We start from the raw sequence: 21,872 nt of genomic DNA, 5'->3' as shown, positions 1-21,872 counted from the left end.
GCGGAACTTTTTTTTTATTACCTCCTCTACATCGCCACTATATTTTACATGGCTCTTATTTTTACAAGATGTTTCGGGGCACACATACATTTAGTATACATATATATCGATATATATACATACTCATTGATAATTATTTTATCCACGGAAAGACGAAAATACAGTTACTTATCTATATCTGTAATTCTCCTTTATGATTTACGCCCATCAACTGTTTTTACTTGACTCCAATGAGTTGTCTATCTGTATCATGATAACCAGATAAGTCGTCACAGTATTCAGACACTGCGGACAGTAAATGAACAAAATATCGTTTGCATTTTTGCCTTGGCTATTACAAGTAATACGTATTTCAAGGGCGAATCTACAAACCGAACTGAGAACGTGGTAATTTAAGGAGATGCCAAATGTTGAGAATTCCACCGGGCTCCATAATATCTGAAGACCAAATTGATGAATCTGAAAAATTTGTCAATTAGAACGACGAATTGTAACTCGCGATCAATAGTGACGATTATTATCGCGGAGAAACCTCTTCTCGTATATCGATATCCGGGCAGCATCTATAAATCTCGTGGATAATCTCGCTGGTCTTCTTTCCCTGCGCGAATAATAAATTGTCAAGTAAAACAATTATCTTAGTCCATAATCGGAAAATAGCATGTGGTACGACTCACTTCGTTTGTCGTCTGTTTGCAAATACGATTTATGTAAACGATCTTAAATATATTTATTGTTGCAAACATAATCGCGACCAACGCTTTTTTTAACTGGCCGTAGCCTGTTGCCCTTTGCTGCTGCTGGACCAGAATGTATAAATTATACAAAAGTAAAGTGATCATGATGATGGCAACTCCGATTTCCGAAATGACCTGTATGCCAAAGCTGGTGGACAGCATCTTTAATATCCTACACAGTTCCAGATGGACCTGTCTGAGAAACATCTAAGTGATAAAAATAAGGTGTAAATCATGATTTTAAATATTACGATAGCAAGACTTTAGTCCGAGGTGGATTTTTGTTTGGCAAAAATTAAAATAGCAAAAAAATAGCTGAATTAAAAATTACTTAGTTGTATTTTATAACAAATGTATCGTTTATTTTTTCTATTTATTTTATTTTTTAAACACGTTTATTTTTTCTATTTAATATTTTACGATATAATTTATGCTCACCTAATCGTTTGCACCAAGTGTGTGCGTCTCCGACATTCCATGATTATAACTAATTTTTGGTTTAAATTTGAATCTCTGAATTGGTTTCTGGATTGTCCTTGGAGTTCCATTTGGAACTGCTTTTGTAATTGAGGCGTCAGACGACACCGGGTTCGCGATCTAACGAAATTACATTTCTCAGACACAGAAATTCGTATTCGTGTCTGCAGCTGTCGATTCAAATGAAATATTTTTATGGAAGGAATGTCTTGGCGTTGCTGACTGTCCGTTATTTTAGTGTAATCCTCTGTAGCAAAGAGATCCAGTTTTATTCCTTTTGTCGTCGATACTGCCGCGTATTTGTACAGAAGTTCATTAATTAATTTGAATCTCGTTTGCAGATACCTGCAATTACAAAGTATCAAATTTAATAATATTTATATTATTAATTCATTTTATATATATTATTAATATATTATTTTGTTCTTCATTCTTTAACGGAAGAATTTATTATTAGTTTTTCTACTTTCTTTGCGTTGTGAATTTTCTAGTATATTAATCAAAACACGCCGGACAACAATACAAGACAATCACACAGAAAAATAAGAAGCAATTATATTTATATTTACCAGTTTAGTCTATAAATGGAATAATTATATTAATTTTCGTGTATAAACTAATTAAACGATTTTAAAATAGACAATAAGAAATAGAATATATTTAGGAAAAATGACACGAAAATATGGGAATAGAAAAAATGGAATATAGAATGATTTCCTCGGCGCACTCACCTCACGAATATTGAAAATTCAGAGAGGACGATGAAATTGGTATTTATTATAAATATCTGCGTCACAATTGTGCAAATCATAGTTAGCAGATCTGTATCCATGTGTAACGACGTTACGATGACAACAAAAAGAGCGTAAGAGAACGAGACAATTACAATACCGATTGACAATAGATATATTTTGCCACAGTTGATCATTGATCCAAGTTGTCGCAATGTCTCGTCGATTTGGGTAATTTTTCGGTAGCATGCGTTGACTGTCTGCGAAAGCGAATTTGTACGTTGAGTAATTTAAACGTGAATGCGAAGCTTCTTTCTCACAGGCACAATTTATCAGCACACCGTTCGCGTATTTAAATATATTTTATTTTTACACAAGTATGAAAACGAAATCTGTTTAAGACTGTTCGACTCGTTCGCGCTCACCTTTGTGTAAATGTAACCAAGAATCATCTCGTTCGTAACGACGGAGGCATATGCACACATCAAGGACGCGTGTAAGGCATGTTGCAACTTCAGCAGGTCACTCTTCTTGACTAATTTGTAATTCACGTGTATAGACACGCACAATATGCCGAACAAGAACAGGAGGTAGATCAGGCTGGGCACGGTATGTAGTTTTCCACGAGGATACTCGAAAATGCGAAGTCCCAATAGGTAGTTCAGTGTCACAAGCGGCGCTACCGCATCGGACAGATATTTCGGAGCAGCGAATAACTTCATCTCGAAGAGTTTTCACGAAAACGCACTCAGAATTTTAATACCGACTAGCGTCCTGAAATACTCGAAGTAGAGAGAAACCAGCACGCATGATCAACCAGTCAACAACAACCGAGCTCAGTCGTGAATAATTATTATCTCTTAGAACATCTCATTAATATAATCGGCGATTGAGCACAAAATTGAAATAATCCGCTTCTCTCTCACAAAGTGACCAAGTTTCTCGCGAATTTTCCTATCGACTGTTCAACGTTCGACAGAAAGAGAGAGAAAATTTTTAGATAAAATCATTGATTGGCACGACGTAAATATACAACAATCCACGTATTCGTCTCTTCTGATATTCAATCTAAATTAATAGACGCGCACACACATACATTATTGTTAGTATTATGGGAGACGATGAGTTTCACGAAACTGACCCGCACAGTAATCGACAATGACGTTGATTTAGACAACGATACGAAGCTCACTATTTTCACTGTTCCCTTCTCTATTGTCTTATCTGTTCACGTCGACGGTCTATCCTTCGTTGCGCGGCTGAAGAGCGCGCGAATGCTCATAAATGATTATTACACAGAGCGAACGCACGTTACAAATAAATCGCAATGGTCATTGGAAGGCTATATATTTTGTCGACAGAATCAAGTGCTTACAGAAAAAAGGTGGAGTTTGTCGTACAAGTGCGCGTGCGATTTACCCGATGGTCTTGACGCGAATACAAGGCACGTGTGCCCAAGAAGCCGCCGGCCGGACCAAAGAGCGATTATTAAAAATATGGCCCTTATTGTACGCTGTTAACGCGTATATTTTTTTTTTGCACTGGACATTAAAAACTGGGGAGAGAGACGTAATTTCCTACTACCTATAATCGCGTTTGAGATTATCACGATCGAGATAAAGCGGGCGCCTCGGAAATCGACTCTAGCGTTGTTTAATTGAGTAAGGTCTGATTGCCCTAATCATGTTTCGCTTTAAGCGAAACTTAAAACTTTAAATTTGTCGTACCAAAGCGATACCTAAAGTGTTTTAATTTGCGTTTGTCTTATTAATATTAGTGACATAATAAATACGATATTTTAATTTCTGCTTAAGCCAAAATAACATTGGTACAATCAGGCCTTGATTCTTAATGCCTGGTAAATTATCACTTTGATACAAAATGTACGCTATTAAAATGTTCCATACGTCGTATAACTTTTCCATAAGGATAATTACGCCTACGTAGGAAGTTTCGCGTTACCTTGAAAGTTATCAAGTCATGGTTAAGTTATTCCTTTCTTTTTTTTTTCCGGTGAAACAGAGGATCTTTACATATCTCGATGAAAGAAATAATGAGAGAATTGATTTCTCTGTAATTTATTCCTTATCACAACAATTACAACAATCGTATTTTCATTAACATCTTTTCTCAGGTTTGCTCGAATATTTTTCTTTAACGGACTTGGAAAGAAGGAACGAGGAGAAACGCCTTTTCGCGCTCCTGTTCTCCCTCTAAAACACAAAGATACCCCACGAAACCCGTAATCATGCAAATTGGTCAATCGGACTTCAATCTATTTTCAATCGGACGGGGTGCCACGTCTAAACTACAACCCCTGCGGAAATTGTACATGAGGGTGTTGACGCGTGTTCACAATACCACAGCTGATTTTTTCGCTGTGGCAAATAAGAAGGACGCACACGTCCCGCACAACACTACCGATTAATGCGTTCTGCGGTCGCCGAGTGGTGTCATGTAATAGTTTACACCTCGTTATTACGACGACAGCCCCTTTCTCGATCGGTCCGGTTGTTGTCGGTTCCTCTCTTACAGCCCGCCAAATGTACCTCTTTAATTCAATTATCGCGAAACATCGCCGATCATAATGTCACGTGTCTCCATTGTGACGTAAAACCCATTACCAGCGGAAACGTGTTAATCAAATTAAGAAAGTATCGATCATTTCTGTACAAAGACGACGTGCGCGGTCAGCTGTCAGCTGAATTAAATAAATGATGTTTAATTTTGTCTTCATGGAGAAAACAGTTCGATATCGGACAATTACGTTATGTAAACAATAAATAGTCTATGAACCGTTATGGAATGGTTCGTCTTCTTCTTACATGTCGTAAGTCTTAATTTCATATTTTGTTTCTGTTGAGAGAGAACTCATAGGTAAACTTGAATAATAATGTGATATAACATTTGTATATTAAAAGCACGTATACTTTTTGCATCACTAAATCTGCGTAAGATGGATTATATTTAACTTTACGTAATATAAACTATTAAAAATTGGTAAAGTTATTTCGTTCAAACATAATGACACAATTTTAATATTTTACGATTTAGTATTTCATGAAAAATCAATAGTGGGTTTGGAGAACTTGACTTCACATTGATAACAAAGGAAAATAAGTATTATTTATTTGTCGATGTGAGAAAGAGTTTGTGTAAACATTATGCAGATAATACGTCATTTATCCATGTAAACGTTATTTTAAAATCTACGGCACAAATCTGATTAAAGCTATTTTATACCATGGTTAACGACAAATGATAATTGTTAATGTAAAATTGAGATTTCATCATTTATGTTAAAGAACACCTCTTGCAGAGATCCTACATTTTTCACTTTAATTAATGTCTCATTTTAAATAAACTATCATCCATTTATTTTTGTATTGATAAATGCATCTTTCGAGTATATATTTATATAAATTTCATTTATAACAAAATAAGAATAGTGTTCGAGACAGTCGATTCTCAAATCTATTGTATTTAATTCTTTCTTCTACGGCAATGATAATTCCCTCATGGCTGTACCCGCAGAATTGGACGATCCGTTGTCGCCCTCCGATCGACACCGCTTTCGGCTAGTCTTGCTCTTCAAGTTCTTCAACAATTCTCGATGTCCGGAGTTGAAAGAATCAACGTACCACTTGGATCGTCGGGTTTTCCAAGTTCGAAACATTTCCGCTCTTACTTCGCTGTTTAGTAGACAGTAAAGTAAAGCCACAAAAGTACCCTGCAAGGATAAATGACACGAGTGTTAATTATACGGTAGAATAGATCTTTTGCCACATTACAATAGATACCTGGAAAGACGCGAACAGCTGATCGCAAAACATCCAGATGAGCTCAATGCGGTAGTCCTTATCAATGTAGTAAGATAATTCCAGAAACAGGGTATAGTGGGCTCCGAAAAGCGGAACCAAGACCATAGTCGACTTCGTCCACTTTCTAAATTAATTATATGTAACTATAGCGAAACTATAGCAAACACCGATGATAACGGTAATATTATATAAATATGACAATTTCCCTTTCAATAAGAGAAATCATAGAGATAAGATTTTCCTTTTTTCATATACACATCAAAATTAATGCACCAACTTGTATTGCATCTTCTTGTGCTGCAGGTACACCGATGTCTTCAGCTTCACGAATAGCATGCGAACGATGTTCAGGAACAGCACGAAATTGAACTGCAAGTTCAAAAGAGGAAATGAATAGAGGGAGGGAGAGCGAGAGTAGTATAGAATATTTCTATAATGCGAACGAATATTCCTATCTGATACGATTAACGTACCAAAATAGATATCATAATCGGTATTCTAATGATGCGAAAAAGCGAGGGATTGTCGTGGGTAGTCCAGCAGAGAGTATCCTCTATGGTGGCGCGTGTTACGATCCATGGCACTACTACCAAACCGGGAAGACCTGCAAGATGGTGAAGTTAAATTTGAACAGGATGCGTTGGAACTTGTAAAAGTCCAACGCAATCTCACCTAGAATCCAACTCACCCCAGCCCAAAAGGATATACAGCGTTATCGGACTAGAATTGGAACAAAGTGCCAAGACTATTAGATTGTGCAGGTATAATCCTTCCATCAGGATCCACGAGTAGTTCGCTATGATGGAGTATTGCCATAGACTCGTAAAAAGCTTGCAAACCCACGTCTAGAGATGTGAAATAGTCGATTAGCAAAGGAAATTTCGAATATTAGCGTCACATATATAAAATATATATCTATATATATATATATATATATATATATATATATATATATATATATATATATACACGGATAAAAAGAATTTTGTTATGTAGTTATTTCGCTGTTGGTAGCGAAATTTCGTCGTGGCTACTGCTTTTTTGTTCGACAGCAATGAAATTTAGTTGGCGTAACCAAAGTAGCGAAATATTCGTAATTAGAACAGAAACAGTTTTATCGTCAGTTAAAAAATATTCTGCTCGGTGAATTTGGACCTTAGGATACGTTAACTTGCTGTTAGAACAAAACAGTGTTTTCCTATATTCACTAATTTGTTCTTATAGCAAAATAATTTGTAAATTCAGCAGAATAATCCGACGAACGGCAATTAGTATTCTCAACCAATCGTTAGCTGACATACTTTAATTAACTTTTTAAAAATCATATTATGACGTTTGTAAACAATAGAGGAATTTTCCGTTCAGTTTGATGCGCTCTACGTGCACATGAGCGTTAGTGCCTTGGGCAAACGTCCTTTACCTCCTTGATGAAGACGATCTTCCCGTCGATAAAGAAGTCCCAAGACAATCCGATGCCATCAATGAAGATCCAATACTTCAAAAGTGCCGTGAAGGCCCTCATGATAAAGGATGCGAAAAGATGCATGTGCAGCTTATTTCGAGGATTCCAAAGCTTTCTACGGTAACGGGAAACGACATTAGCGACTGATGGATAAAGCGCGAGTTTCAATGGAAAGAGAACGACAACGTCTTTAGTTGGCCATGTAGGAGAATACACTTACCGAAGTGAAGAGAAGATCACCATAGCGACGATCAAGGTGATCAAGGATGTGGTGTATCCTATTAGCGACATTATTCTGATGATCCGCAACCATTTCTATGGAAAACACGGTGATGATATTTAAAGTATCAAACGACAAATGCCCTGGACGGCGACTATGTGGTTTTTTCCTTGAAAGCGGAAGCGCGAAAAGTCACACGATTCTATTATTCGAAATATTACATGATCGCTAAAGTCGTCGAGTTCCCGCGGAACTTTTCGCTTTCCACGTTTCCGCTCTTAGGGAAAAGTTACGATTATTATCCTGATGTTGAACAATCTCTCTTTATTTCATTATGCAAATTTCATGTTGCCTTCAATTATATTCGAATCACAGTTGAGGGAAAATATTGTGGTAAAAATTATCACAAAGTTTTTGTAATACTGCACTGTACCGGAATTGATGATGTGCGTAATAATCTTTAATGATGTATATCATGCGTACACATAACTAAAGGTTACAACGCACATAATTTCAATCATGATTCCGGTATGATCCAGCATTACAAAATTTCGTGGCAATTTTTATTATATTTTTTTCTATGTGGATACATAAGGTAGATAAAACTTACGGACAATTCCTCTACGAGGTCTCGTGAATATTTGAGCCTGCGGTCATCAAACGTATAGAACGTGCTACTCTCTGTGCACAGGCTCCAGAAGGAGCCGCTCACATTCTGGAACCTTTGGCTGTTTGCCAGACAGATTTTGCTGCTCAGGTTCCTCAGGTTATTACTCGTCAGATTGTGTCCCATAGACCAGGCGATTGGGCAGGATAAAACGGTCATGCCGGGCGAGAGAGTCCAGCAGGAATGATTCACCGCGATCGGCGAACATGGAGAAATCTCTACTTTGGTGTCGATCTCGTTGACGGTGGCATTCGCTTCCGTAAGGTTGTAATACCTTTCTGACAGGTGAAGCCGCTCCATGCTGTTGTCGAAATCGCCGAACAAGTTGATCTTGGCGACTTCCGACAGCACGAGCGAGTTCTCTCGTAAGATCAGGTATTTCTCGTTGACGGTGATAACGTAGTTATTTGTTTATGATACGCAAGATGATATGGATTTTGATCTATGATGACGCAAGATACGGATTCTAACATTTGAAAGTTAATTTCAAAAGCTACAAGCTTAGACCTCGATTGATTTTACCGCGGCATCGCTTTTTCCTTTTCTCAAGATAAACATATGAATATCATTAGAGACGCAGTTAGGAGTAAGAAATAAAGAATTGCATACAAATATTGTATATACGGATATTGTATATACGAAAGAATAAAGTTAGAAGTTCTCACCTTCGTTGAGAATATGATCGCATTTGCGTTGCTGTTCGGCTAAGAAACGCTTCAGTTTTGCAATTCCCATCGTGACGCTGAAAAAATAAGTAAGAAAAATACCGCTCCGATTAGACGTTGTCCGATCAATTTTCATATTTCGGCGAAACTCTTTCCGGTCCTTCATTCGCACTACTCATGAATTATTACATATGGATCACCATTGTGCATATAATACATTATGCTATTCTATTATTATTTAAATCTAAGTCGTGCGGGATGCTTTGTGAAAGAGTTTCCAAAACAGTCTGCGCTTTATCTTTTATTTCTTATTTCCGCTTTCGAAATTTATTTTTACTACCAGCGCGGGTCAGTCCTCTCTATCTTTCTTCAAATTTCTAGATTCCCCTTCTGGCCCTCAATTGTATTCCCTTTTCTTCTAAAATGGTAGACATTACGCGGATATTTGTATCAACAATTAAAAACGATTGAGAGTACAGATAAAAATACATAACATTTTAGGCGAGTGTTTTGTGGATTTTTGTATAAAATACTGTGGTTTGTTCTTTAAATTTTTATCAATTTTATCAATATATAGATTATGATATTTTATATAAAAAGTATAAGATATTTGCTAGAGAGATTCTTTTGCAACCGCAAAAGAAGTAAAACTTTGGAGGATGTTTTACCATCTAAACTTATATAATATATACGCTCCACTAAATGTTACGAATATATTGAATACGTTAAAATAAGTTGAATACGTTAAAATAAGTTTAGTTTTCTAATTATTCGGTAGATTATTTTCTTTCCAGCTTTGTCTTACCTCTGATTTCGTTTTTTCGCGCTCGCTTTTACTTTCCCCTCGTTTTGTCAAATTGCGCACGACGATGATTCCACAAGCGGTAGGACTTTCTTTAGAATGTTCACCTACGCGTTCGACTGATCGCGCACCTTCTGGTACCTTGGCTCTTCGCATGAGAATCAGGCGGCTGCGCGATCACACGTACACTTTTCCATACTCCGACCAACCTTCCTCTCTAGACGACGCACAAGCGGGGACCAATTCGGATAAAAATACAAGCAAACGAGTCGACAAGCGGACAAGGAGTATGCCAAGCGTTCCCCTGCATTAAAAGTAATTTGTTATCCATGCAAAGATTTGATCGGGCTGATGCAATCGCGGCGTTTATTCCTGAAGATAACCAAATGTACTTCATAAAATATATAAGGACGTAAAAAGAAATGAAAGTAATTTGAAATATGCGTATTGATGGAGGAAAGATAACCTCTTAAGTCAAAGAAGAAACGAGATTTCATCTTCCGTGGAAATGGACGTCGCGATTGAAGAAAGAACGTACAATTATTGCAAAACACACTACTTTATCGTAATAATAGCTATCTCTTTTTTATAATTATTATGTAAGCTCGATGTAATTAATTAATCGTTGATTATGACAGGCTTTATCCAGAAATTTTCATATCATTTCTATATCTATCAAATTTCGATGTACGCTCGGTGTGCATTTGCATAAATGTTTTTACCGGACGTAAATATTGTTTTCGCTCGACAAAAGTAATCCATCAAATATTAATATTCGAGAAACCTCTTTGACCAACCGCCGTCAATATTAGTATATCGGGATGACAATCTTAGCTTTTAATATATTGTGCCGTTTTTTCACTTAGTTTTCGCGGCAAAGAGTGGGGTGTAACAATGGGATTTCCAAAGATGCACTCTACTGAATCAACATCGACTGTTATGAGATGTACGCTCTTCAATCTTGCATGCAGGACATGTTTTATGTAGACACAGCTATGAAAGAAGAAGAAACCAGTATATCTAATATTTAACAGTCAGATATATTACAATAGCAACCTTTGAGAAAAAAGTACTTATTGTATTTGTGTGTGAATATTCTTTAACATAGATTCCGCTATTTTTGAGCAATCGGTTCGGAGAACTATCGACAATTGTGCTTTATTTGTATACATCTTGATACACGAGTTTATTATTTTTTATCCTGTATTTTTTATTTTTCATACATTATTTCATATATTATTTTTTTACTTTTTCTTCTATGTTAGAACATATAGATGTGACGCATATTAACAATCTAGGCTGATTGGAAATTGTAAACAAATCCAAGACATCTTCTTTGAGCCGTAGTTTTTTCGCGCACTTCGTCAATATTCGTCAATATTCTTTGACTAACTCCTTAATAATTATATTTCGAAGTTCGCAAAACTTTGATGCGCTCTATCTGTACACGAGCATTAATACTCTGTATAAGAGTGTCCTTTACCTCGAGTTTCCTGAAGAAGACGTTCCTTCCGTCGATAAAGACGACACTCCAGGATAATCCGATGCTGTCGATAAAAACCCAGTACTTCGGAAGTGATAATAGTTATAAAGAAGTCATAAAGACCTTCGTGAAAAAGGATGCGAAAAAATGCACGTGCAGCCTATTTCTAGAATTCCGGTGTTTAACGGGAAATGACGTTAACGACGGATGGATAAAACGCGATCTTCAACGACACCGAAAAAGATCGATAACACCCTTAGTCGGCCGCGTAGGGGAATATGTTTACCGAAATAAGGCTATTACGCAATATTCTGTGTCTATCATCTGACATACGATATAATAAATAAGAATATTCACCTTTTGGGGTTTATAGCCGGCAACACTTTTGTCTCTAGACAATATATTACGAACAATATCTCTATATTATACATATACATAAAACCACGATTTTTCCGACTATTTATTTATATATTTCTTTATCTAAATAGCGCATCGCACGATTGTACGAAGTTTGAAGGGCAAAAAAAATCCTTTTATCGTTTTAATCCTTTCATCGTTATTGACGTCTATATATGCATTGGATAACATTCACTGCACGCTGTCGGCATCTATAGGCGTTTTGTCGTAATTGCTCACCTTTTATATTGATGTCTATAGACGTTTGCTATGTTTGCAGTACGAAATATATATCATACGTAAACAGATTATTAAATTACTTAATATAAATAGTATAAATTCAGAAATTCGTCGTGCAGCGTCGGCTGCTGTTATAAATTCGCGTCGTACAGCGCGTGTTTGGTTTCGGAGGTTCTCACAGTGAAAGGGTGAAATATAAGCACGAAGATGAAGGGTATACCGCCTTGATTTAAATTATATGTTACTAATGACGTTAATTTTATTAATATAACTGTATTAAGAATATTATTCATTATATTGATTGTATTCGTATCGCACTGATGACTATTTAAACTTTTGGTCGTCCGCCCCAAACGAATTTCACATATATATCGTATCTCAATCCATTCGCGCGTTCCGCGTCATCCGCGTTCGCAGAGGGATATACACAATTTGTTAGAGCGACAGCACGAAAATAATGTTTGTGAGTCACTCACGTTCATTCGCACGCTTCGCACAGCGGTGGGCGCGCGTTCACACACAGAGAACTTGCGGGATTATTAATAAATATCGGAGCTGTAAGGTGCTCGTGACAACGACGAAAGACAGCAGGGTGACATGATGCAGCTCGCGCTATATCCTGATTCGTAATCAATTACGGCTCGAGATTGCGCGCGCAAGAATATTCCTCGCGCAGGAAATTGAATTTGTATAATCGATTCGAGTTAGACGGCAGTTAATCCGATTAGCATCGACGATGTCGTAAAATTCGAAGACTTCCTCGAACGGTAATTTCTACGGTGATTATATTTTCAGATCTTTCCGCCTTTTTTCCCCCTCAGATGAGAGAACCCGACGTGACATTTTCTATCTCTTAACCGACCGTTCAATGTAAAGCAAATAAAAGTTATTAAGAAATTAGTTGTGTAATAATAAAAATAATCAATTATTGAGAAATTAATTAAAGAAGTTGGCGAACGATTTCTCGTGATATGCTGGGACGAAGTTCTGCAAAGGCGACTCAAGGTGCACGTTCTGAATTTGTTTACAATCCGCTAACAACAGCGAACGTCGACAGCTTGCACAATAGTACATGCGTTCATGTATATGTTCGTAAATATGAAAATATACCTGTAGGTATGAAAATAATAAAACAATAATAAAATGCGAGACAATAAAAGAAACTCGTAGAGTGTCCAACGGTCGCCCGTCGTCATTACCGACAAATACAAAAAGGAACAGTTGCGAGGAGACAACGCCTAATTAAAACGCGAGTGTTTCTGTGAGAAAACGACCTTACGCACTAATGGATTAAAGTAGGAGGTGAAGCGGCTGAAGGATGACGTGAAGTATGGGCGGCCTTCCATCTTCTCTCGGCTCCTCGTAACAAACGGGCAGGCTGAATTGAGAACCCCGAGAACACTCATCGTCTAATAATAATATCTTGCTCAAATTTCTATTTTCAGGACGATAAGTGCGCGCGGCTTTTATATAAAAAGCCGGATCGGCATCGATGTGCGTGTGAGTGCGTATTACCGGGTTCGGCGAGCTGAGAAACCGGATGAAGGGGTGGGTGAGGGGGTGGGCCGAAGAGAGGGGGACGAGAGAAGATGAAAAGAGAGAGAGAGAGAGGGTGAGAGTAAGAGAGAGAGAGAGAGAGAGAGAGAGTGAGAATGAGAAGTGAAAGTACCGGAAGTTGGCCATAGTTGACGTTGCTGCATGGCCCGCACGCACTTTGTAAGTACGCCGACGGTTTACTCGCGTGAACAAATAGCCCGCGATGCGTAAACTTGTCGAGCTGGCAAATAACGAGCGCCTGGTGCACGAGTAAATTCGCGTTAGCGGGATAACAGAACGGCCGGGCGTAAAATGTCTCGGCAGGCTGTGCTGAAAAAAAGGGAAAAGAGCGGTGTCGTACGCATGGCGCCGTGCGCGCAACGTGTAAAAAGCTATGACGATGAGTAAAAAAGAATGGATCGAGAAAATAATAAATTAACAGATAAATAAAAAAGACGACTCTGCTTTCACCCCATGCGCGTTTCCCCATGCTTTCACCTATTATGCGTACGCAGGAGAAAAACGCTGTTGAATCGATAGAATTTCCAGCAGCACGCCGTAACACCGGTGGAAATCTTCTTGATTCAATAGCGGTATCATTGAAATTGATGCTTGAATTATGGAAACAATACATATAAGACGGTAGTTTTAACGATGTTTATGCCATCAATCAAGGAAGATTGATTCCAACGATGTTACTGTTGGAAAAATCTTATCGACTCAACGGCACTTCTTCCCGTGCATTTGTCGGGCGTTATGATTGAATTTAAACCTCGCCACCTTTCGGGGGAGCGAGAGGAAGACGAATTCTAAGGGCCGTACATTTTCTCGTTTTCTCACGCGATATGATATACCTTGCCAACTTTGATATTAGTTCGCGGGCGCTAAAAATAGCGACGTCGCGGAAAGATATCCGATATTTCGGAGGCATGTGCGGTACCGATCCACGATAGAACAACGCCGCATGTACACAGTCGCGAGACACCCGTGCGACACTTAACCGTGCACATTTGCACGTCAACGACAATATAAAATTGCGAGGAGGCGCGTTTGACAGATGCTCGTCACTCTCCGCGGATGATTGTGGCAGTTCCGCTAACGCGAGACCGAGAGAAATTTCAGCAGTGCTAAGCCGTTACACATCCCGGCCGTTACATTACGCTGTTAATTCCATGGCTTATATTAAGCGGCTGGTGTGCGATAATAATTCGACGACGACGACGACGTTGCCGTCGTCGGCGGCTTCATAACCGTAAGCGCGCTGCTCGCATGTAGGCGAGCGTAACCATATACTTGCGCCTTTTACATAAAGACACGTGTGCGCGCGCACACACATATCTCTCCTAAAAATAGAAATTTGAGCAAGATATTATTATTAGACGATGAGTGTGTGCGGCCGCGCGCGGCTTCACGGTACTCACTGCGGCTCGTTACGAAAAGCCGAGCGAGAGAGAGAAAGAGAGGGGAGAGGGGAAGAGGCAGAAAGAGAGTGCGATCCCCTCGCCCTCGTACCACGTTCGCCCACGTCCGTTCGCTCGCCACCGTCGAGGAATCCCGCGGCTGAGACGAGGGTGCCCGAGGACGCGGAAAACAGCCGCCCGGCCACGAGGAATCGTGCGGCCCGGTCGCGGTGGAAATTCCTCGGCAACGCTGAATTAGGAAAAATGCTCGCATTTCTTTTACCGCCGCACCCTTCCCGTTCAATCGAACTTCGTAGGAGAAGCACCGACGCCTCCCGGTTACTCCCGCGATGAATCGACGACGGTGAACACATCTTGACGGAAAGTTCTCTAAGGAAGAAAATTATATAAAATTGGGGCGATAATGATTACCATATCGAATATCTTTGAAACGTGATAGCGGGAGAAAATTTTATGAACTGAATTATAAACGAAAATTTTCTAATAGGAATCGCATTGATATCACTGATCGTCACTTCCAATACCTTCTGTAAATTTAAACTTTCTCCATTTAGTCGTTGATAAAATATTTTTATCCTTTTAAGATATTCCAGGTGGTAATAGTTATTGTCTCACCCTGTATATTCGCGTTTGCACTGTCGGATGTTGCTTTCCTACACGGAAACAAATATTATAGTAAAAATTAGTACAAAAATTTGTTACGCTGGATTATACCAGAATTATTATCGAAATTATTATATCTATTGTAATCTATGATGTATGTACATAATGTTCATCATTAAAGATTACAGCACACATTATAATTTCAGTCATAATTTCAATATAGTCCGGCATTACAAAATTTTTTCATCATTTTTACCATAATATTTTCTACGTGTGCAATTAAAATTTAACAGGAACATCTTGTGTTCCAATCGATCAGGTGCTCGCGTGCCACGATTTGATGCTTGAGAGGGCTGTTAGATGCAAGATTTCAGGTTATAAATATCTTTATCGGAGGGATACGTAGGAAGAAGACGAAGCATATATTAACAATCAATATCGACGTGCTCGGAATCAGGTGCCGTTTTCATCGGCACGATATTCTGTACGTATGATGCACGCGATCCCGAGACTTCCGAGGCAATGATCCCTCGTCGTATCGGAGATACTCCCTGAAATTCGATCGTCATTACATTAACAGCCGGCGAAATTATATTTATAAAGCCGGCGGATATTCGTAGAAGAAAACGAGTGGCCGCGTGTGGGTGGCGTTCAAACGACAGCCCCGCATATTTTTGCCGTGCCTCACTAACTGCGGACACCCTACGGGATTCTTCGTGTGTCTACCATCTGCGATGTATTTTTACACATTTCGCCGCGACCGTAATTCTCCCCGAGGGCGGAACTTTCCGTCGCGAGCCCGCGGTGATTTACACCGTTCTAAAGTGGGTCAAATGAACTCTTTTGCTCTTATGTGGACATAGTCCGCGTAGTATCACGGATATCGTGATATCTCCAGTTTTCCACGATAGCCCTTACAACCATTTGTCCCGAGGAAAAATGGAAACTCTCGATTCGGAGATCCGAGAGTCAAGGACTCCAGGTTTAGCCTTTTTATCGGCAGTTTGACACGTGAAATCTGAAAAATCATCGATTCCTCGAGTATTTATTCTTCTATATTTATTTATATTTTATAGATAATATATACTGCTATATGACGAGATTCTTGGGTCGCAAGCGACGTAAATGTTGATTTCATCACGTTTCGAGGTACTAATTCGTAATTACGATTTATTAGCGTTACAGTACAACAGATTAAAGTTTTATCGGGTCGATCGTGTCCGGCCAGGAATAGGAATATCGCGGTAATAGCTCACATTTATTACTGTCGCCGGATGATACAACATGTATCTGCGTCACATGTGTCACTCGCTAGACTGCGAGGCTTCCTACCAAACAGACGAGTCATGCTCGGTATGTTGAGAGATCGGTGGTGCAGAGATCATTGAAGTGCATCATGATTCATCGCTTAAAAATACGTGAATAAAAGTCTGAGATAAGTGTCGGACGTTTAACGCCCCTCCTGTCGAGACGACGTTAGCGGTATATCTGTCTGTATGATTCCGAGGTACCGATGTATTTATTCTTGGATGTTTACTTCTCATCTTAATATTCGATTGTCCTTATCGGCTGTTGTATAAACGTCATGAATTTTACAGGAAAGCGCGTAAATGAGATCTTTAGAACGATTAATGCAATTTGTTTCTGAACGACTTATTCTTAACGTTGAGCTTATAAATTGACCAAGTCCGATCGCAGGTAAAACTTGGTGATAAATGTAATTTGAAGTATTAAAGAAACATTTTCATTAGTGCAGTATAAATAAGGTGCAAAAACACATAAAGCTATTCGAGAAGGTATCCCGAGGGAGCAAGTTTCATATAAAATTATCAATTTCTTTATTCATCTTCTGCCTTTTGTAAAAACGCGCAATATTTAAGTCCCTTCACTCTTATTTAACAGATCGCATATAAACTTGTTATAACTCTCCTCGGGCGAACATGAAGTAACGGACGGGCAGAAAATTATTATATTATGATAATCTCCAAAATCTATGGCAAATATAACTTCGAAAGAATAGAAGAATGCCTTATTATGCCTTATCACCGATAATAATGAAGTCATTCTTGAATAGCCAGACCGAAGCGTACAGCGAAATGACGATCCATTCTCTCTCTATATATGAGAATATGAATCTTGAATTGATACTAATTTCTTTTCTTACTAATTATATATTTCGTACTTTTCCATATTATTATAAAAATGAAGTCATTATTACTATTGTTGTTAAATTTGTCCAGACTTTCCTTCCGCCCGTTTCTTCGCTCACGCGCAATTGACGACGAACAATTAACAATGAAACGGCCGGTGGCCGTAATTCGCGAGAAAAACGAATCACGAGTCGCGAGTATCGCCTCTCTGTCACGCTGTCTACATCCTTTGGACATCATCAGCGCATTCGATCACTCTTTAGTCACTTTATCTCGTAGGCTACCCGAGTTCCCGTTGCCCTTCGAGGTCCACCGCCTCCATCGCCGCCACCGCCGCCGCCGTTACCGCCACCGTCGGCGTCGTCATCGTCGTCAACAGCACTGACGTTCCCGATGCACACGTGCCGTGTGCAAAGCCCGGGCTATGACTAGGACGTTCCCGACGCGAGCACAGTCATTCGAATCCAGTATTAGTGCGGTGTAGAGTGCTCGGTGTTTTGTAATCCACTTATTCGAATTGTTCTCTTTCTCTCTCTCTCTCTCTCTCTCTTCCTCTCTTTTTCTCTTTCTCTTTCTTTCTCTCTGTCTATTTTTTTCCTTTTCTCGCGCAACTACGATCGATTAGTGGTGAGTATCCAGATAACGGTGTGGCGGATACGTACTACTACTATTGCTGCTGCTGCTGCTGCTGCTACTACTACCACTACTATTACTACACTAGTACACTGCTACTACTGCTACTATTGCTACTATTGCTACCACTACCGATGACACTACTCTTCTCTAGCCGCATGTCGACCGATTACCGGCGATACCGACGTAAACGACCCCGCAACACCGGGTGATATATGCGCGCAACACCTCTCTTCGTATCGCTCGAAGAAGTGCATACGGGGTTGCTCGTCGGGAAACGTGATTTATCTCGGCCTCGTGATTTGTCTGTTTTCCTCGTGTTTCTCTCGCGCCTCGTCTCGAAGAGGGAACCGCGACCCGAAAATGGTGTCGCGCGGTTTGTACGTACCGGGAGATCGATCCTCGGACGTATATATGTGCGGAAATCGGCACAAGTTTCGTTCCGATAATTACCGAGATTCGTCATAAGAGAGCGGACTCGGTTGAACGGTGATTCCTCCGGAGAATCGACTCGCAGCTCGCGCTCGAAACGGCGTGATTCCCTCCGCTTTGATTCAGGTCGAGAAAATCGCCAACTTGTGTGCGGCTCGGAGAACTTCAATCGCGATCTCTGCTCGTAATTCAGCGATCGATTGGCCCGTAGAAATCATTAACACCCTGCCGATTTACACGCCTAGTCTACCGGATCATCGAGTTTCCCCTAATTAAGTCATACCGCGATTTCTTCGGCAACTCACCCTCGCGGATCCAGCACTCGCGCGTTTCTCAATCACGTGCCAGAAAAATGGCGCGAGGAGAAGTTCATTCTGACTTCGAATTAACTTCTTTCTGAAGATCCTCTCGACGCTACGATGTCTCGGAGATTTTCAGGTTGAGAGCTAAATCCGAGCTCGAAGTGAAACGTCTCAGTAATTTTGGTTAATAATGCAGAGAGAAGATTTAGTTAACGGGGAATTAGCGCTAATTAATACAGCCGGCCGTATGGATGGACAGGGTAAAGAGTGTCGTACTGTCTAGAATGGATATGGCATGATTGAACATCTAATGTCCTTAAGATCTAATCCCGTGCGGCGATATTAAAATAGAGTCGCGATCACTGAACATAGATTTCGCATTACATTATAATTCGAATGTCGAGATATTAATAAGATTGATTGGAACCAAGCTGAATTATGCTCGATCGTGTTGTCGCATATGGGAAACGTTAGGGAGGAAAGAGAGGGACAAAAATGTAAACACAGCGACGGGGAATAACAAACTTCCGCAACAGACGAATCCCAGAGCCGATCGAATATAATTGCCAGACGTGTGTCTTAATAGGTTATAATTGGAACTACTTATACAAATTTCAGTATAGTTACATACGATAGAAAATAAATTATATTTTCGTAATAATAATAAAAAAAGAAAATCTCATAAAGACATATATTTAGTTTTAATATGCTTTGAACACTCTTTTGCAGTTTAAAACACAAAGTCGATAGTCCAATGAATTTGTTTTTGATTAATTCTCAGAAAGTTAAATTTTCCCATTAGGCCATCGGCTGTATGTTTCTAATCGTATAAAAAAAAAAAAAATTGCTGAACCGTTTTGAAATCGAATATATATATAGTATCAGGTATAATTACGGTTCATTAAATTTTTACATTAGCGATCGTTTTACATCCGTAAAAAGACATATTAAGTATAATAATTCTTGTGATTTCTAAGATTTCGCAATAGATTATAAGCGATACTCTCTTGCGGAGTTATTGAAAAATAATTGAGCAAACACATGTTCCGTGTAAAAATGAAAATTAATCGGAAAGTACCTTGCTGTCATAAAAGTTATTATTACCACGCGTATCCGCGAATTACCAGCCTCGTTAATTTTCAAAAACACGCATACATTCCTCTTGCTATTATTAGTTAACGAAACTCGGTCTCTCTCTCTCTCTCTCTTTTCGCCAACCGACGGCGCTAATCGGACTAAGTTATCAAATAAATCCAACGAGCGAAATATCATTATTACCTTAAATGAACGCTATTAATCGAATAGTCTCGATGCTTATTTCATAAAATCGTTACACGTCGTCTATAATCGTATCGTCACTCTCTTGTGAGCCAATAGCTAATTGCAAAACGTAAATCTGGATTCGAACGTGAATCTCCGCATGAATTTACTAAGAGACACCGTTACTCAAATATTTATGCGATAAACGCGGTAAGTTTGCAATGCATTAAAAATACATTGGAAACGTCAATCTGTCGGGGGAANGGGGGGGGGGGGCAAGGACTAAGAAGCTCTAATTTCCACGCGGTAACTTCTAATGAATAATTAATTTTATTATCCACAAATCGATATGTACTCGGGGAGTAATGTTACAGACATGGGAAAAGGATGGATCCTCGCGTGAAAATATTCAGGTGCCTCCGTGCGGGCCGTGATGTAACACGAGATATCATGTTACATTCGAAATGTTTCGCTATACCGGGCGTTGTAATTATACGTCGAGTTATCGGACGCCGAGATTTCTTTATAGCGCGACCTAATTTTAGAATCCTGGTTTTGTACGGGGCTCGTGCTTGCTTATGTTATCCGGATGTGATTTATGGGGCCAGCCTGAAACACGATGCCGCGATAATATTTCCAGATACTCGCGAAAGCGTTAGAATCGTGCGAACGGGGATGAGAGAAACAGAGACAGAAAGAAAAAGGGAGAGAGAGAGAGAGAGAGAAAGAATTACTGTTAATAAATCTTATCGTTTTATTGCGGCCGTTTTATGGAATTGAATAATCGATGCGAGAGAAACGTTTTTCAAGATCCGCATATGAAATCAAGGACTTTTGCATCTCGCGATAACTATAGCTGCAGAATAACCTGTTTTCCCAACGGTAGACACAAAGTTCAGGCATTTTGTGAAATTAGCTTCCCCGGTAATCGCCTGGTCGATGATTCACCACCGTTGTTAGTGCCAAGACTTACGCATATCGCATGCTACAATTGTTTCTTAACCGTCTAACTGTTTCTATCGCAATTACAGCTCTTGTCACGCCGCACGCTCGTCTCGATCTATTTTATAACGACATCCAGTATCCGTGTTATTAGTTATTCGAACCGAAGATCACGGTACGCTGACCGGTGTGCGCTTTAATCACATAGCAAATTATCTTACAATAAGTATATATGATAAATCGACACATAAATGATAAGATATACGATAAATATCGGTATACATAAATAATAAAATGCATGTTTTACGATATTTTATGATATATTTGGTATATTTCGAATTCAAGTGAGTCTCGACTTATTCCTTTTTTTTTATTTTCGCGCGTAACGTAAAGCAATTTGGACGTGTATAACGGCATTCTACTCGCGACGTGGCAGGATACCCGAGTTAGGTTACACCGTGCATTCCATACGTCCACGAATATGCGTGCGGATTGAACGGTAGGGGTAACGAGAAGACCGCTCTACCGCGGTATACCTAGCGCCTTCCCTAATACGGCCTCGCGAATTTGCCTGCACGCGTCTGCACGGATATAGATTCCCGCAGACTCTCTCTCTCTCTCTCTCTCTCTCTTTCCCTCTCTCTCTTTCGCTCTCTCGTTCTCTACCTTACTCTCTCTTTCTCCCTACTATACCACTCGCACGCTCCGTCAGTCTACACCACTGCGCCGTCATTATTACCGACCGCTACCACTGCTTATTTGCCGCACCACTATCGTCTGACTTCACTGCCAGCGGAGAAGGCGCGTATTTGCACAACGGAAAAACGTGAAAGGCAAACTGAACATATCGTCATTGCACAAACGCAAAAAAATTGCAAAAAATGCTATAATT

The 21,872-nt window shown here is 39.5% G+C and overlaps 3 protein-coding genes across 6 annotated transcripts in view; 1 reads left to right on the top strand and 2 right to left on the bottom strand.

Moving 5' to 3' along the window:
- Positions 1-207: 207 nt before the first annotated feature.
- On the bottom strand, positions 208-2,667 carry LOC106751579. The gene is made up of 7 exons (XM_014632501.1): positions 2,371-2,667; positions 1,946-2,001; positions 1,176-1,559; positions 678-909; positions 533-601; positions 373-459; positions 208-285 (listed from the first exon to the last, which is right to left on the bottom strand). Exons 1-7 carry the CDS (start codon positions 2,665-2,667, stop codon positions 208-210), a joined length of 1,203 nt encoding a protein of 400 aa, XP_014487987.1.
- A 2,774-nt stretch (positions 2,668-5,441) lies between these two features.
- On the bottom strand, positions 5,442-8,850 carry LOC106751587 (secretin receptor-like). The gene is made up of 9 exons (XM_014632508.1): positions 8,781-8,850; positions 8,059-8,453; positions 7,449-7,543; positions 7,187-7,343; positions 6,455-6,611; positions 6,240-6,370; positions 6,044-6,135; positions 5,746-5,890; positions 5,442-5,675 (listed from the first exon to the last, which is right to left on the bottom strand). The coding sequence occupies exons 1-9, from the start codon at positions 8,848-8,850 to the stop codon at positions 5,442-5,444; spliced, it is 1,476 nt and encodes a 491-aa protein (XP_014487994.1).
- Positions 8,851-13,341: 4,491 nt separating this feature from the next.
- LOC106751603 (muscle LIM protein Mlp84B) overlaps positions 13,342-21,872 on the top strand; it is a 29,732-nt gene continuing 21,201 nt past the window's right edge. For 3 of the 4 annotated variants that reach the window (XR_001375073.1, XM_014632544.1, XM_014632542.1), the window contains exon 1: positions 17,866-18,038. The gene's annotated coding sequence lies outside the window, so the exon portion shown is untranslated. Of the gene's footprint in view, positions 13,418-17,865; positions 18,039-21,872 lie in introns of those variants that run through there. The other variant, XM_014632543.1, reaches the window with a different exon arrangement.

The sequence above is a fragment of the Dinoponera quadriceps genome, unplaced genomic scaffold (genome assembly GCF_001313825.1).
Source record: "Dinoponera quadriceps isolate SergipeBrazil2010 unplaced genomic scaffold, ASM131382v1 scaffold386, whole genome shotgun sequence".
NCBI classification, from domain to species: domain Eukaryota; kingdom Metazoa; phylum Arthropoda; class Insecta; order Hymenoptera; family Formicidae; genus Dinoponera; species Dinoponera quadriceps.
Note: the sequence above shows the minus strand (reverse complement) of the source record. Positions and strands in the feature narration are given on the sequence as shown.